The sequence below is a fragment of the Cyanistes caeruleus genome, chromosome 28, assembly GCF_971803275.1.
Source record: "Cyanistes caeruleus chromosome 28, bCyaCae1.hap1.1, whole genome shotgun sequence".
Classification (NCBI taxonomy): domain Eukaryota; kingdom Metazoa; phylum Chordata; class Aves; order Passeriformes; family Paridae; genus Cyanistes; species Cyanistes caeruleus.
In genome coordinates, this window is record NC_141728.1 from 3,228,049 (window position 1) to 3,241,721 (window position 13,673).

The following is a 13,673-nucleotide window of genomic DNA, read 5'->3' on the forward strand; positions in this document are numbered from 1 at the left end:
CTTTGCTAGGAAGTTACTTCTGCTTTGAACCTGTGAATACACAACCACAGACTTTCCTCCAAATTATTAATTGAAATGAATTTTTAATCTTGCGTCTGAACTTTTGACCAGAACCAAAGAATTCTCTCTCAACTTTGCTTGAGTACTGTTAGAACAATACCTGATAATTGATGGAATTGGCTTTGTAACAGACTTGTTTGAAAAGGACTGTTCAAGAATTATTTGTAATAGATATAAGATGTTTACACTTTTTCCAAAAATTTAAGATATATAAGGTTTTTATATTTCTGAGGCATATCCTTGCCTCCCCCCCTTTTATTTTTTTTGTAATTAAGTACGGTATTTGGTTTTTTTGTTATGACAATGAAAAGCCATCAAATTGAAACACTTGCACATGTATATGCATAGGAAATAACACCTTTACAGAAATCAAAAACTTTTGAAGAAGATGCATAATTAATATTATGCAATATTAAACTTATCTGAATAATTTGTAACATGAATTGCTGAATATACAAAATATATACTCTCATCCCAGAGTCTGCCACAGCTGATAAATCAATGGAAGATTGGAAAATCATGTCTGGATCACAATTTTCCAAGCCCACTGTAAAATCCAGCTGCTATATTAATTCACTAATTGCCAAGTCAAATTGACCTGAATATTGTTTTGATGCAGAAAACTTCTGGGTTTATTGGTAAATTCTCCATCCAGGTAAAGTCAAGGCTTGGCCAGAGCCTTAGGCCTCATCTGGAAAGATGTCTCTTAAGTCATTTTCAAAGCAAGGGGTTTAAGAATAGCAGCCATAAGATGCTTAAGACACTGTAAACTTTTAAAAGGCAATTGTATAAAACAAATGATCAGATGTCTTAGGTAATTGACTAATTAAACCATTCAGCAGTTAATTTAATCTGAAGTTTCTTTCATAACACTTAACTTTCAACCATGACACTGTTAGCGTTCAGGATCACACATAACCACAGAATGTTTATATGAAAGTTCTTTATTGAAGAGCTCTGGGTGTCAGGTGTACACAGACCCAAATCTGACCCAATTTGGTTTTGAGTTGAACATGTTTTATACTCTATCATTATACAACTTACATATTAATTATTAAACTTACATTGTTCTATTGTAAGCATTGTTTTTACCCAAGCATGGATTTCTCGTAATCCTCCCCAGCCCCCTAACATTGTTCCTTATGTTCTTTAAACTATAATTATATCTGATCACATCTAACAACTGTATCATTTATCATCTACTGATTTCACAGGTGCAGTTTGACCTGATCTTTAGCAAGTACAAGGCCTAACATTTCTCAGGGCCTACTTTTCCCAGGGCTTTCCAAACCTAACTTTCTTTCTAAGTCTCCGAATTTTCTAAGATTTTAGAACCTTTTACTATCATTCCCCCCTTTGAAAGCATTTTCACTTCACTATAAGTGCAAATGTTTTCACTTGATAGAGTCCTTTGTTTCTGAGTTGATACTTGGTGTTCTTCGAATCCTTGATTGATGTAAACGCTGTCCTGGATGTTGTCACGAACTGGAGAACCAGAGGATGGAGGGTGTGGATCTCTTGTCAGTGCCTTTATTATTTTCTGGTTCCAGGATGTTTTCTTCTGTATTTCTCCTTTTAAAATGCTGTAAACTAACCAAATTGCTAAAAATACAATTAGTAAGATTATCACACTCTCAATGATAGATTTAATCCATAAACTCACATTCTACCCTAATCCTTTGAAGATTTTGCCTAACCAACATGTGGTCAAATCCTTTTGCTCTTCCTGTGCTCCATGCTCTATTTGTTGCAACTGAGTGATTCATATTCTACATCTGCAGTCACATTCATCTCTAGTGACCACCAATACTGGCGATTAGAGATTTGTTTTCTCTTTTTTTGGGCTTTCATTAAGAGAACCAATGTATCTAACACCCTTTGCTTTCTCTGATTTTTTTCCTTCTGGGATTTTTTACAGGTCCATAATTTCAGTTTTCACAGGTAACAACATTGGTGATTCATAACCAACAATTAATTTTCTTTTGTGTATCATTTGTAAGCAGACAGCTTTCTGAATATTTTTCAGTAGTCGGTTTGGGGTACAAACTATAGCTATAGGGTCCCCCCTTTCCAAGGGGTTAAGGCCCTCTGCCCAATAAGCTGTGTGCTGAGTTAGGGACCATGGGTTATGTCTGTCTCCTGTTGTTAAAAATACTTCATGTCCCCAGTACCCACTGGATTCCTGTTCTCTCAATCGAATTTGATCACCTCCAGTGAGACACTCGGAATACGTATTCTGTCTCTGACTCGTGAGGGAGACACCCGTACTCCCTTTTTCCTTTTCTCTTTTTTTTTTCTATAATTTTTTTGTCTTTTTCTTTTTTTTTCTTTTTTTTTTCTTTTTTTCTATTTTTAGTGGCTATGTGCGGATGGATATCCTTATCATTGATATAGTTATATTCTGTTTTAATTAAAAGTTTCAAACTAGGACTGCAGTGTTCCCCACAATTTATCCAAGTTAGCTCTTTTTGAGGTTAAATTTGATTAATGAGAGGGGTTTCCCTCTCTTGTTTCTTTTAGCAAGTCAGCATTTTTGAATTTTATTATGGAGGGCTGCTCGCAAGAGATTGATCTTACTTCTTTCTTCATCCAATTGTTTTTGCAAAATTTTAACTAGGTTTTGGAGGGAGTCTATTGCAGCTTTTTCCTCACTTCTTTACTTACAGCGAGTTTCTATAGCTGCTGTAAGACAAGCTCCTAAAACTGAGCAGAGTATAGTTTTATTTTTGCCCAGTTTAAATTTTGTTTCATGTTGTAAAGAACATACTCTATCAATCACATTTTCCAAATTAAACCAATTATTGAGCACCAACTTTTCCCTCCTGGAGAAGGTCTGGCATTGTGTTTTGCTAACAGACCATAACATGCATAAAATGCAGTTTTAACTTTTGCACTGCTGTTTTCAGTCATTTTTACAAAGAGAAAAACCACTACAGGGAGGTATTAACTTAAACTATACACACACAGACACACTGCTTTTTGCTTCCCTGTATGGGTAAAAAGACCAAATCTGCTTGGGAGGCACTCCTTCAGTTTAAAATTCTGATTGTCTCTTTGCTACACCAAGCAGTCAAAATTCATACACACAACAACAAAAATATTCCCGCCCTTTTGCACTAAGAGATCTTTTATGAAATTCTGCAGACAGAGCCTCAAGTGAGTGTGGGGTGCTTTTCACCTCGGCGTGTGCAGTTTGTGGGAGATTCGAGTCGCCCCCCTTGCTTTCTAGACACCGCTCACTCTTTTGGGAGTGTCGGGCTGGGTGCGGCTGGAGCAAAACGTCCTTCCCCTAATACAGACTGCACAACAAACCTGCAGCCCCTTCTGTCTGTCAGAAATCCTGTCCGTGATTCCAATTTAAACGTCACGATTTGCTAACGCCAGTGGGACTCGTGACAGGTTAGTTTGATCTCAGAGTGCAAAAAGGACACAAGGGGATTTCAGTTTAAATCATAACAACAATAATGTACCTTTATTTTAGTGCCAACAACAAGGGTTATGCGATAGAGGGGAGAGAGAGAGAGAGAGAGAGAGATAAGGAAAACAAAGTAAAGAAAGAGAGAAGAGGAGGTTATAGCTACCAACAGACGAGACGGGGTTGCTGGGGTCTTTTTCTGTGGGAGATCTCGCCAAAATTAACTTAGTCTAATGTAATTCTTCCCCAAAATTACCTTGTTTCCAATGTGCTAATAAGCACCCCAAAGGAGAAGTACCCGGTATGGGAGCATAGCAGCCCAAAACCCTTCTCCATGTCACAACTACAATACACCAAATGTCGAACCTGCGATGCTTTCACAGTTGTCTTATGGACAGCGCCTGGGCATTACCAAGAGGAATTCCTTTAGCCCAACCACGCGCAGCTTTCGCCGCGTCTAACTGGCAGGCACCCAAACCAAAATAAAGCACCTTACCTTTCTCTCCCGGGGACGTTGTGAGCAGAGGAGACGCTCACGGCCGGATGGGCTCCCCGAGAATCCCTCGGTGCCGGCTGGAGCGTGATCGGGTCATGAACTCGCTCAGCAGCACTCACAGGGTCCCATCTGGGTCACCAAAATGTCAGTGCTCAGGAACACACATAATCACAGATTGATTATATGCAGGTGCTTTATTGAAGAGCTCTGGGTGCCAGGGGTACACATACTCAAATCTGACCCATCTTGGTTTTGAACTGAACATGTTTTATACTCTATCATTATACAACTTATATATTAATTATTAAACTTACATTGTTCTATTGGATGCATTGTTTTTACCCAAGCATGGATTTCTTGTGATCCCCCCCAGCCCCCTAACATTGTTCCTTATGTTCTTTAAACTATAATTATATCTGATCACATCTAACAATTGTATCATTTATCATATTCAGATTACACAGGTGCAGTTTGACCTGATCTTTAGCAAGCACAGGGCCTAACATTTCTCAGGGCCTACTTTTCCCAGGGCTTTCCAAACCTAACTTTCTTTCTAAGTCTCCAAATTTTCTAAGATTTTAGAATCTTAGAATAGATTTTACTATCAGCTTCACCAGGATTTAATTGAAATTTTGGAAAAGTAAAAATAGGAAATTGGCCCTCTTTATCAAGAAATTGCCTGAAATTGTTTATTTGGGTTGTATTGGATTAATTGAAATTGCTTATGCTTTGAAATAAGAAGTTGAATGTATATTTTAATTGAAAATTGATTCTTTGCTTTTGTTTTTCCTTTTTTCTTACCCTTATCTTTTTCCTGCTTTTCTTTTTCTGTCTGATTTTCTGTCTCTGTTTTCCAGGGTATGCTACCAACCTTTGAGGAGACCTGAAGACTTCGCAACAACACTACAAAGGAGCCCTCCTGATGATGATGGTGAGTCACGGGGTGGTGTAAGAGACGGTCTGAACTTTCCCTCATTTGCCTCACGAGCATGGCAAGAACAGAGACCGAGACCCTGAGGAGCGCTCAGGGGACTTTGTGCAGGGGTTCTGGCCTGGTTGAGGTGGATGCTTGCTAAGCCATTGTTTGAAGGTGTGCTCGACCTACAGCACAAGAGTGATTGTTTGCAGGTGTTTGCTGTGCTGCCACGGAACACTGCCTTCGTTCCTGCTGCTGAGCAGGGACTTGTGAGGAGCGGGGCCTGTTCAGTACCTCACACCTGCTTGCCAGAGCAACGGGTCACACCACAATAGCCTATACATCTCCCCACCTTTTGGCCAACTGCCCCTTGCCTTGAAACTTGAGACTATAAAGGTGACTTTTCTAAGTTGCTTTTGGAGAGAGAGTTCCCCACGGAAGAAGACACGGGTGACCCCATCTTGTCCATTGGTAGCTATTACCCCCCCCCGTTTTCTCTCTTTACTTTGCCTCTTTATTCCTGTCTCTCTTTCTCTTTCTCTCCTTCTCATCCATTGCATAACCCATGATGCTGGCACTAAAATAAAGATGCATTATTGCTGTTGTGATTTAAACTGAAATCCCTTGGTGTCCTTTTTGCACTCTGAGATCAAATGAACCTCTGACGACGCCCGCCTGTGTGAGCAGATTGTGACACATGTATACTTCAATGTGTGCACAAATGATGAATAAGACAATTTCTAGCATCTATGTTGTTCATCAGACCGGGCGAGATGTTAGGAAGGAAGAAAATTTAACAAAAATTTTACAGATATGAATACTTACCGGAAGGTTCTCTAGAAATGAAAGCAAGCTTGGATATATAAAAAGATGTTTTTAGGGCCACATATTGCTGAAACCACTGAGAGAACAAAGGTTTAGTCGAGTTGGAAGGTTTAGAACAAAGGTTTAGTCAGTTAGAAGGAGGTTTTATGGCTAAAGTCCAAAAGATTTAAGTGGTCTTCAAACAAAGCATGTTTTCTACCAAGTGAAAAAGCACAGGCAGACAGAAAGACATTTTTAACCAAAGCAAAAAGGATTTTCCACTACAAAACAACTTTGAAAATTTAATATGTAATTACTAACTCAAATGATTAGTTAGTCACTAACATAGTATGGTAATTTTAGCAGTTTTGATAGAATATATGTACATGTAAAGGTATTGTGTATGATGCTGACTGGTTGTTATGCAATGATACAGACAGTAAAAGAAAGTGATATAATGCACTGTAAGCAGAACTAAGTGGGCTTCAGGACACAGGGCTTGCCTGTAGCCAGCAGCTGTAGGCTGACCCACGACCCCCTGCTGTAATCTAGTCGATAGAATACACAGCATTCTAAAGAAGAGCCATCTGAAGTCCCCATCTCTCTGCTGGCTCTAACAGTTCTGCCCTCTTCCTGATCCTGTCCAGGGATGGAGCATTGCTGTGCTTTCAGGAAGCTGTTCTAGAAAGACTCAGGCATTCCAAGCTCCTTTGCCCTCTGTGCATGCTTGCCACAGAATCCCCCACAGCCGGCTTCAGGGCATACTCAGCTTGGCTCCTCCAAAATCCAAGGCCTTCAGGGTGCTCAGTTAAACCTTTAACTCCACAGTGCTGTGGAACTGGACCTTCAGCACAGGGACCTTTCCAGCCTGATCTCTGCTCGTTCCTCTGCATCTCTGCACAAAACACAGCGCAGGAGAGAACGGCAGGAGGGGCCTGAGTGTCACAGTGCTCTGGATTTGTGACCCTTCAACTCCACAGAGATGCAGGTAAAGTGAAAAAGGCAAACTGTTTATTGATGGGATGCGAAGCAAAGGGATGAGCTGAGGGGCAAAAAAGGGGATGGGCAAGGTCTGTGGGCTGGAAGAAGGGAGCTGTCTAAAGGGAGGGAGAGTGGAGGGAAAAAGAAGGGATGGGCAGTGTCTGAGGGTTGCAAGGAGGGAACTATCAGAATGGAGGGAGAGTGGAGGGAAAGAGAAGGGATGGGCAGTGTCTGAGGGCCGCAGGGAGGGAGCTATCAAAAGGGAGGGAGGGTGGAGGGAAAGAGAAGGGATGGGCAGTGTCTCAGGGCTGCAGGGAGGGAGCTATCAAAAGGGAGGGAAACTGGAGGGAAAGAGAAGGGATGGGCAGTGTCTTAGGGCTGCAGGGACAGAGCTATCTAGAGGCAAGGAGAGGGCTGAAGCCATGCGAGCTTCCCACAGGCTCAGCTGGGCCAGTTGCCAGCAGTGCCTGGAGCTCCAGCTGGTCTCTTCTGGTCTCAGCGTAGCCTCATCATCCGTAGCATCTTACATGAAGACTGGTTTCGTAAGCCAGCAGACGAGCGTAATTCTGCAGTTCTTTCAATAAACGTCTGCTGAAGAACTGTGTTTCTCTCTGAAGGGTTGTCATCTCTTTTTAGAGCTTGAAGTGCTGGAAGAGAGGGGTACAGAGCCACGATCAGAGCCCAGATCTGTGGGAATCCTAGGAGAAAGTCCTGCCAGAGCCATCCCAGCTTGCTCTTGCCGTGGCCACAAGAGTGAAGAGGCCAACAGGATCAGCTGCAAGGTCCTGGTCATGAATCCACACCCCACCCAAATCCCTGCCCCATGTCGCTGAAATCTCTCTGTGATATTCCCACACCACCAAGGTGTCCACACAGGGAGAGAAGCCCTCTGAAGCCGGGGCACGGATTACAGCTCCCTGCCCGGGCACTGCAGATCCCCCAGTGCCAGCCCCTCACTGCCCGCTGCCCTCACTCACCCGCGATGAGGGTCTGCAGCTCTTCCTGCTGCCCCCTCAGGGGCTCCCTGGCCATCCCTGGGAACACAGAGCCTGTCAGGGCCCCAGCGGCACAGCTCCCTGCCAGCGGCGCTGCAGCCCTGTGGCCACACGGCCTCCCGCCCCGGCAGGGCTCAGCCCGGGCCCTTGCCGCATCCTGACTCAGCCCAAGGGCACGGCTGCCAGAGGCCGGCAGCAGCAGCCCCGAGGGCAGCCGGGGCTCCAGGGCGCCGGGCCCGGGTGCCGCTGCCGGGGCAGCAGCCGGGGCTGGGGCCGAGCTGTGGCGGGGAGGGAGCCAGCCCGGGTTCGTGGCTCACCGAGGAACCTGACGGCCGCCTCTCGCACCGGCTCCTGTGGGCTGTCCAGGTACGGCAGGGCCCGGCACAGGTGCTCGGCTGCTCGGTTCTTGTCCTGTGCCAGCTGGAGAGAGCGGTAGAGGGAAGGGTTGGCGCGGGCTCTGCCCCTCGGCCGGGCGCTGCGGCCTGCGGCCAGCCCCGGCCTCCCGTGCCCGGCCAGCCCTGAGGCCCGGCCAGCAGCCGCTGGCGCCGGGCTCTGGAGGGGGCAGAGAGCCGGGAGCTGCCCGAGGAGCCGCGCTGTCTCCCTGGCCCGCAGCCCCACTGGGCTGTGGCTCCATCGGCACCCGGCTCGGGGCCACAGGAGCCTGGAGACGAAGCCGTGCGGCCCAGGGAAGGGAGCGGCGTGTGGGGCACAGGCTGGCACCCCTGGGTGCAGCACTGGGCAGGGGCCACAGCTGCCAGCCCCACACACTGAGTGCTGGGGGCTGGGAGCTTCTCAAGACTGGGCTTCTCCAGGCCGTTCTTACCAGACGCTCAGCAAACTTTGACAGCTGCTCCTTCCTCACCAGCCGCTTCAAATTCCTCCTCTTGAGGAACTCGGCCACACGAAGCAGCGTTTCCCGAGAGGCCTGGAGAGCAGCAGAGATGCAGAGATGGCACTGCAGCCCAGGGCACAGGACTCTTGTCTGGGTGACAGGGCCCCGAGGAAGCTGCAGCCTGGAAGGTTCCAGGACAGGAGGAAGCCGATGCCCCTCCCAGGGATGCACCGGCATCACAGCAAACCTCACCTTCGCCACACGCCGGTTCTCATCATGGCAGTGGATGAAGAGTGGAATCAGGCTCTGGTCCAAAATCTTCTCCAGGGGCTTCTTTCCCTCGTCCACTACCAAGTCCATTGCCTTGAAGAAGAGGTCAAGGGAGAGCAACTGCACATGGCTGTGGTCCTGGAGGAAAAGAAGAGAAGAAGACCTTAATACCAATTCCTCTAGGCTCAGCTGGGCAAAGGCCCAGAAATCTGTAAGACACAAAGTTTCTGGGCAGCAGCCAATGCCCGTGGCGGGGGGCACAGAGCCTTACGTGATCAAAGAGCAGCAGGAGTGCCTGAGCCAGCTTTGGGGCAGTGGTGCTGCATATCATGATGTCTTTATTGTTGAGCATATTGATGAACACACGGAGGGCCATGCCAACTACATCTCCATCTGCATCAGCCAGCAGGTCCTGAAGGCTTTGAGAGAGGCTGCACATTCTTATGGCCTGTTTGGAACACAAGGCAGTGCTGGGAAGCCCTGAATGGCTGCAGCGCCAAGACCACCCTGGCACTGCAACCCCACCCTGCTGCTGCTGGGCCCAGAGGCCAAAGTCCTGTCCCAAAGCACTCAGGCAGGTGAGGCAGGAGAGCTGGGAGCAGCTGCCTCAGCTCCTGAAGCCCAGCCAGCCCAAGGGGCTGCTTTGCCCAGCACAGCTTCAGCTGCTGCCCCGTTCTCACCATCGAGGGATCCTTGCTGAGCACCACGAGGCCTCTGAGCGCCAGGCGACGCCTCTGCCTGCACTCGCTCTGCAGGTGCCTTGACGCGATCTCAAGGACACCGTCACCGTATTTAGTCAAATCTAAGCACTCGAGGACCTGAAAGGCACCGGGCAGTGAGAGGGGAGCCGGCCGGCAGGAGCCTGGAACTGCACAGGGCTGGGCCCAGGCAGCAGCACAGGGCGCGGGCACCATCCCAGGCAGCTGCGGCTATGCAAGGGGACAGGGCTGGCAGGGAGCTCCGCGAGGGAGTGCTGGCCATCGGGCTCACCTCCACAAGGAATGCCAGGAAGGACAGATCACAACATGGCTCCTCTCTTCTGAGCGACTTGAGCAGGTGGATTGCAATGCGGGAACAGAAGGGGATCAAGCCACGGCGCATCTCCCTGTCAGGGGGAAAACGGCACCAAGACTCTAATATGGGGGGAGCACAGACCTCTCCCAGGAATGACTCACAGAGATCTGGCCTTTCCCCAGCATCCCTGGAGGGACCGTGGGTGCTTTGGGAAGTGGCTCCTTTTGGGCACCCTCCTCTCTCAGCCTTTTCCAGTCTGCTCAGCCATCCCTCAGTGACGAGGCCCTCTGGCCAGGACCACAGGGACTGTGTGAGACACCCCAGGCACAGGGCACAAGTTTCAGAGGCAGTTGGGAGAAGTGAGGCTCACCTGGCCAGCAGACCCACGGCATAGTGCTGGGTGTCAGCACAGAGGAGCGTGTCCCAGCCACGCTTGCGTCCCATTTCCATGACCACGTTGTCACACCGCAGTCGGCAGAGCAGAGATTTCATGACCTGCACTGCAAACCTGTGTGCAGAGCACAGACCAGGTCACACTGGGTGCACTGGTGTCAGCCACAAGGGCATGGGAAGGACAGGAGGACTGGCACCTGTTGGCGTTGCTGGGAAGGCGGTGTTGCTCCCGGCAAGCTTTCCAGAAGCTGTCAGCTTCCACTGGTGGCATCTGCTGTGTGGTGATGACAACATGGAACAGCAGAGCCACAAACAGGCGGGCGGAATAAAGCATCATCGCCTCGTGGCACTGTGGCATCTGGACAATCATCCAGAGCACCAGAGTTGCCTGCAAAAGAATCACACCAAGACAGCGCTCAGTGCCGAGGTGTCCATGGGGCAAAGCCCGAGGGGAGACGCGCGGGGAACAGCGGGCCTGGTGTCCCCTGAGCCTGCCCCTGGCCCAGGTTTCAGCCCAGCGCCTTCGGCAGGAAGAAGATGGAGAGCTCCTGGGGAAGCAAGCTCCAGGTGATCATCTCCAGAAACTCACACTCAAGGGCAAAACGTCCTTGTTGTCCCCATCAGAGGTGCAGGTGCTGCAAAGGGGCCAGTTCTCCATCACACAGAGAAGTGTTGGCAGCACTTTCTCAACTGTTGGTCCCGATGAGGCTATGGTTTGCCACATCATGGCAGCAGCTCTGTGGGATCAGAGCTCTGTGTCAGGGGTGTCTCAGTGACATTGCCATGCCCTGTGTAGCTGTGGGGTCTCAGGGGACAGAGCCTCCGTGCCCTGAAGGGCAGGGAGGGAGCACTGGCAGCAGCCTCAGGAAACAGAGGGGCCTGAGGCTCCTGGACCTCTCTGCCTGTTGGGCAGAGCCCATTGGACAGGCTGTGCAGGGCGATGGGCCCTAAAGGCCGGTGAGCCCTGAGCTCTCAAGGCACGTGGGCCCCATACCTGTCACACGATGGGGCACAGCGCAGGAGGGTCAGCACCACATCGACCGGGTGTTCTTCAGCCAGCCTTATTATGTCAATTTTCTGCCTGACATCCACAGTGACATGGGACACCAGACTCTGGTGAATGTTCCTCACAGTAGATGGCACCTGGAGGAGGCATGGGGAAGACATGGAGTGCTGTCCAAGGCAGCAACTTCCCCAGCTTCCCCAAGAAGTGCTTCCCTTCCCGTCATGTTCTGCTGGCCTCAAAGGCTGACGGGGCCCTGTGGATGTGGCTTGAAGGGCCACAGGATCCTGGGAGACCTCCAGTTCTGGCCCCTGGCTGGCTACCTGCTGGTCAGAAGAAGCAGCTCTCTTGTCAACGATGTCAGAAGACACACGAGGGTCCTTGAAATAATCCCATACGAGCTCTTGGCTAATAGTGGGAGTGAGTATCCTGTTGGCATCCGTGGTGCCCTGAGTCTCTCCAATGTCATCATTTGGAATGGCCGTGCCCTCAGTCCCTGCCATGTCGGCCTCTGCCCTGTCATCCTTCACTGCAGCATCAGAGTCTTGTGAGGGCTCAGCTGAATCTGGGCTGACATCAGGCTCTGCCTGGAGCTCGGTCAGCCCGGAGTCAGGCTCAGCTGTGCCCTCAGTTGCTGCTGTGTTGTTCTTTCTACGCCCAATGCGCAGGAACTTGCGGAACCTCTGTGCAGAATGAACAAAGGACAGGGAAGAGAGGCATGTTCCATGGAGTGCTGCAAGTGCAGAGCTGAGCTGAGCAGTGACAGCAGGCCCAGCCCAGGTGGGGATGGCTGCAGGTACCTTCAGCGTTCTGCGGAAGCGGCCACGGGCAGGCTCCTGCTCTGGTCTCTCGTCCATGTCTGCATCTGTCAAAGAGCAGCCAGAGCTGAGGGGCTGCGGGACAGGCCGGAGAACACAGCCCAGCCCTGCGTTCCCCAGTCAGGGACAGCCCTGGGATGGCTCAGGGGATGGAGCAGGGCCACTGACAGGGGTCAGCCCCAGCCCCTCTTCTGTCTTGTCCTTGGGCATGTCCGGAGGGGAGGGGAGGGGAGGGAAGGGGAGGGGAGGGGAGGGGAGGGGAGGGGAGGGGAGGGGAGGGGAGGGGAGGGGAGGGGAGGGGAGGGGAGGGGAGGGGAGGGGAGGGGAGGGGAGGGGAGGGGAGGGGAGGGGCGGGGAGGGGAGGGGACAGGACGGGACGGGACGGGACGGGACGGGACGGGACGGGATGGGATGGTGCAGGGCCTGGCTGGCTGCAGCCATCAGCCCTGTGGCCCAGCTCTGCCACTCACCATCCTGCAGTGGTTGGAACTGCTCCAGCTCTTCAGGCTGCTGTGCTGGGGCAGCTCCAGGGGCTGTCTTTCTGTTGCCTCTGAACACTTGGAACAGGTTGAGGAATCTGCCCTCCATGACACAGTCTGGCCTTGGGGGCACCTTAAAGAGAGATGCCTTGGGTAATCTCTGAGTCAACAAGTCGTGCAGTTGTGCCTTGAAGGCACCTGCGAGAGAGAAGCCTCAGGAAGCCTACAGGACAGCAAGTCCTGCAGTCGGGTCTCGAGGGCTCCTGCCACAATGACTGGAGACTCCTCGTAAATGACTGTGGTCACCAGGTCCCACAGTCTCACCTTGAGAACAGAGGCCAGAAGGATGGGAGATGCCTCAGAAAAGCTCCAGGTACCAAGTACCGGAGTCTGGCCTTGAAGGCACCTGCAAAAGAAAAGTCTTGGGAAGGCCACGGGCCACCAAGTCCCGCAGTCTTCCCCCACAGGCACCTGCAAAAGAAAAGCCTCGGGAAAGCCACGGGCCACCAAGGCCCGCAGTCTTGCCACGAGGTCACCTGTAGGAGTAAAGTCTTGGAAAAGCTCCGGGTCAGACACAATCGAGTGCGCTGTGCGGGGGCTCCTCACAGCACCGCTCTGGCGCGTCCTGTCCCGTCGCGTGCACTGGGCACAGTGGCGTTGCCCTGTCACCGCCAGCCCCTATGTCACCACGTGTCACAAAGGGCCCTTGGACACCCTGTCCCTTTCCATTCCACGGTTACCATGCTGCGCCGTGTCACAAAGGGCCCTTGCACGCACTGCCACCTGCCCTGGTTCCACCCCCATCCCCCCCAAAGTGGCCCAGGTTTAAAGGAATCCCTTGCCCAAAGTGTCTAAGACAGCCTGACAGGATCTTTAGGAACACCTCAAACCATCAGCAAATGCTGCCCTGCTCTGCAGGCTCAGGGCAGCAGAAGGAGCCCCCAGGGCTGCCAACACAGCCGCAGCAGGAAGGGCACAGGGCCTTGCACAGAATCTGCACAGGAGACTGGCAGCACTGAAATCAGCAAGTGTGGCAGAGTCCCCACCGAGGCAGACCTGCCACCCCAGCCGAGCCCTGGCAGTGCTGGTGCCCTTCTCCTGCCCCAGAGACCTGTGCCCCTGGGGGGCTTCTGTGCCAGAGGGCAGCCAAAGCCCAGGTGCATTGGGGACTGGGCTCCTTCCTGCAAGGGTCTTGGC

General features: G+C 50.9%; 1 protein-coding gene and 1 long non-coding RNA gene across 2 annotated transcripts in view; both read right to left on the bottom strand.

Moving 5' to 3' along the window:
• LOC147649047 (uncharacterized) overlaps positions 1 to 13,673 on the bottom strand; it is a 225,006-nt gene that overhangs the window by 83,440 nt on the left and 127,893 nt on the right. The window lies entirely within an intron of this gene.
• On the bottom strand, positions 6,681 to 13,635 carry LOC147649050 (maestro heat-like repeat-containing protein family member 7). The gene is made up of 16 exons (XM_086864964.1): positions 12,801 to 13,635; positions 12,468 to 12,609; positions 11,980 to 12,044; positions 11,503 to 11,862; positions 11,171 to 11,319; positions 10,766 to 10,913; positions 10,374 to 10,564; positions 10,154 to 10,291; positions 9,760 to 9,874; positions 9,450 to 9,587; positions 9,041 to 9,217; positions 8,752 to 8,907; positions 8,491 to 8,592; positions 7,985 to 8,087; positions 7,650 to 7,706; positions 6,681 to 7,319 (listed from the first exon to the last, which is right to left on the bottom strand). Exons 2-16 carry the CDS (start codon positions 12,583 to 12,585, stop codon positions 7,168 to 7,170), a joined length of 2,169 nt encoding a protein of 722 aa, XP_086721090.1. The 5' UTR covers positions 12,586 to 12,609; positions 12,801 to 13,635; the 3' UTR covers positions 6,681 to 7,167.

What these genes read in the sequence shown, in the direction of transcription:
- LOC147649050 (XM_086864964.1), bottom strand. Translation starts at nt 12,585, where the DNA reads ATGGAGGGCAGATTCCTCAACCTGTTCCAAGTGTTCAGAGGCAACAGA. An exon ending in GCTTCCGCAGAACGCTGAAG is followed by an intron (nt 11,863 to 11,979) that starts GTACCTGCAGCC and finishes CATTCTGCACAG; the next exon opens with AGGTTCCGCAAGTTCCTGCG. An exon ending in CAAAGTTTGCTGAGCGTCTG is followed by an intron (nt 8,088 to 8,490) that starts GTAAGAACGGCC and finishes CGCTCTCTCCAG; the next exon opens with CTGGCACAGGACAAGAACCG.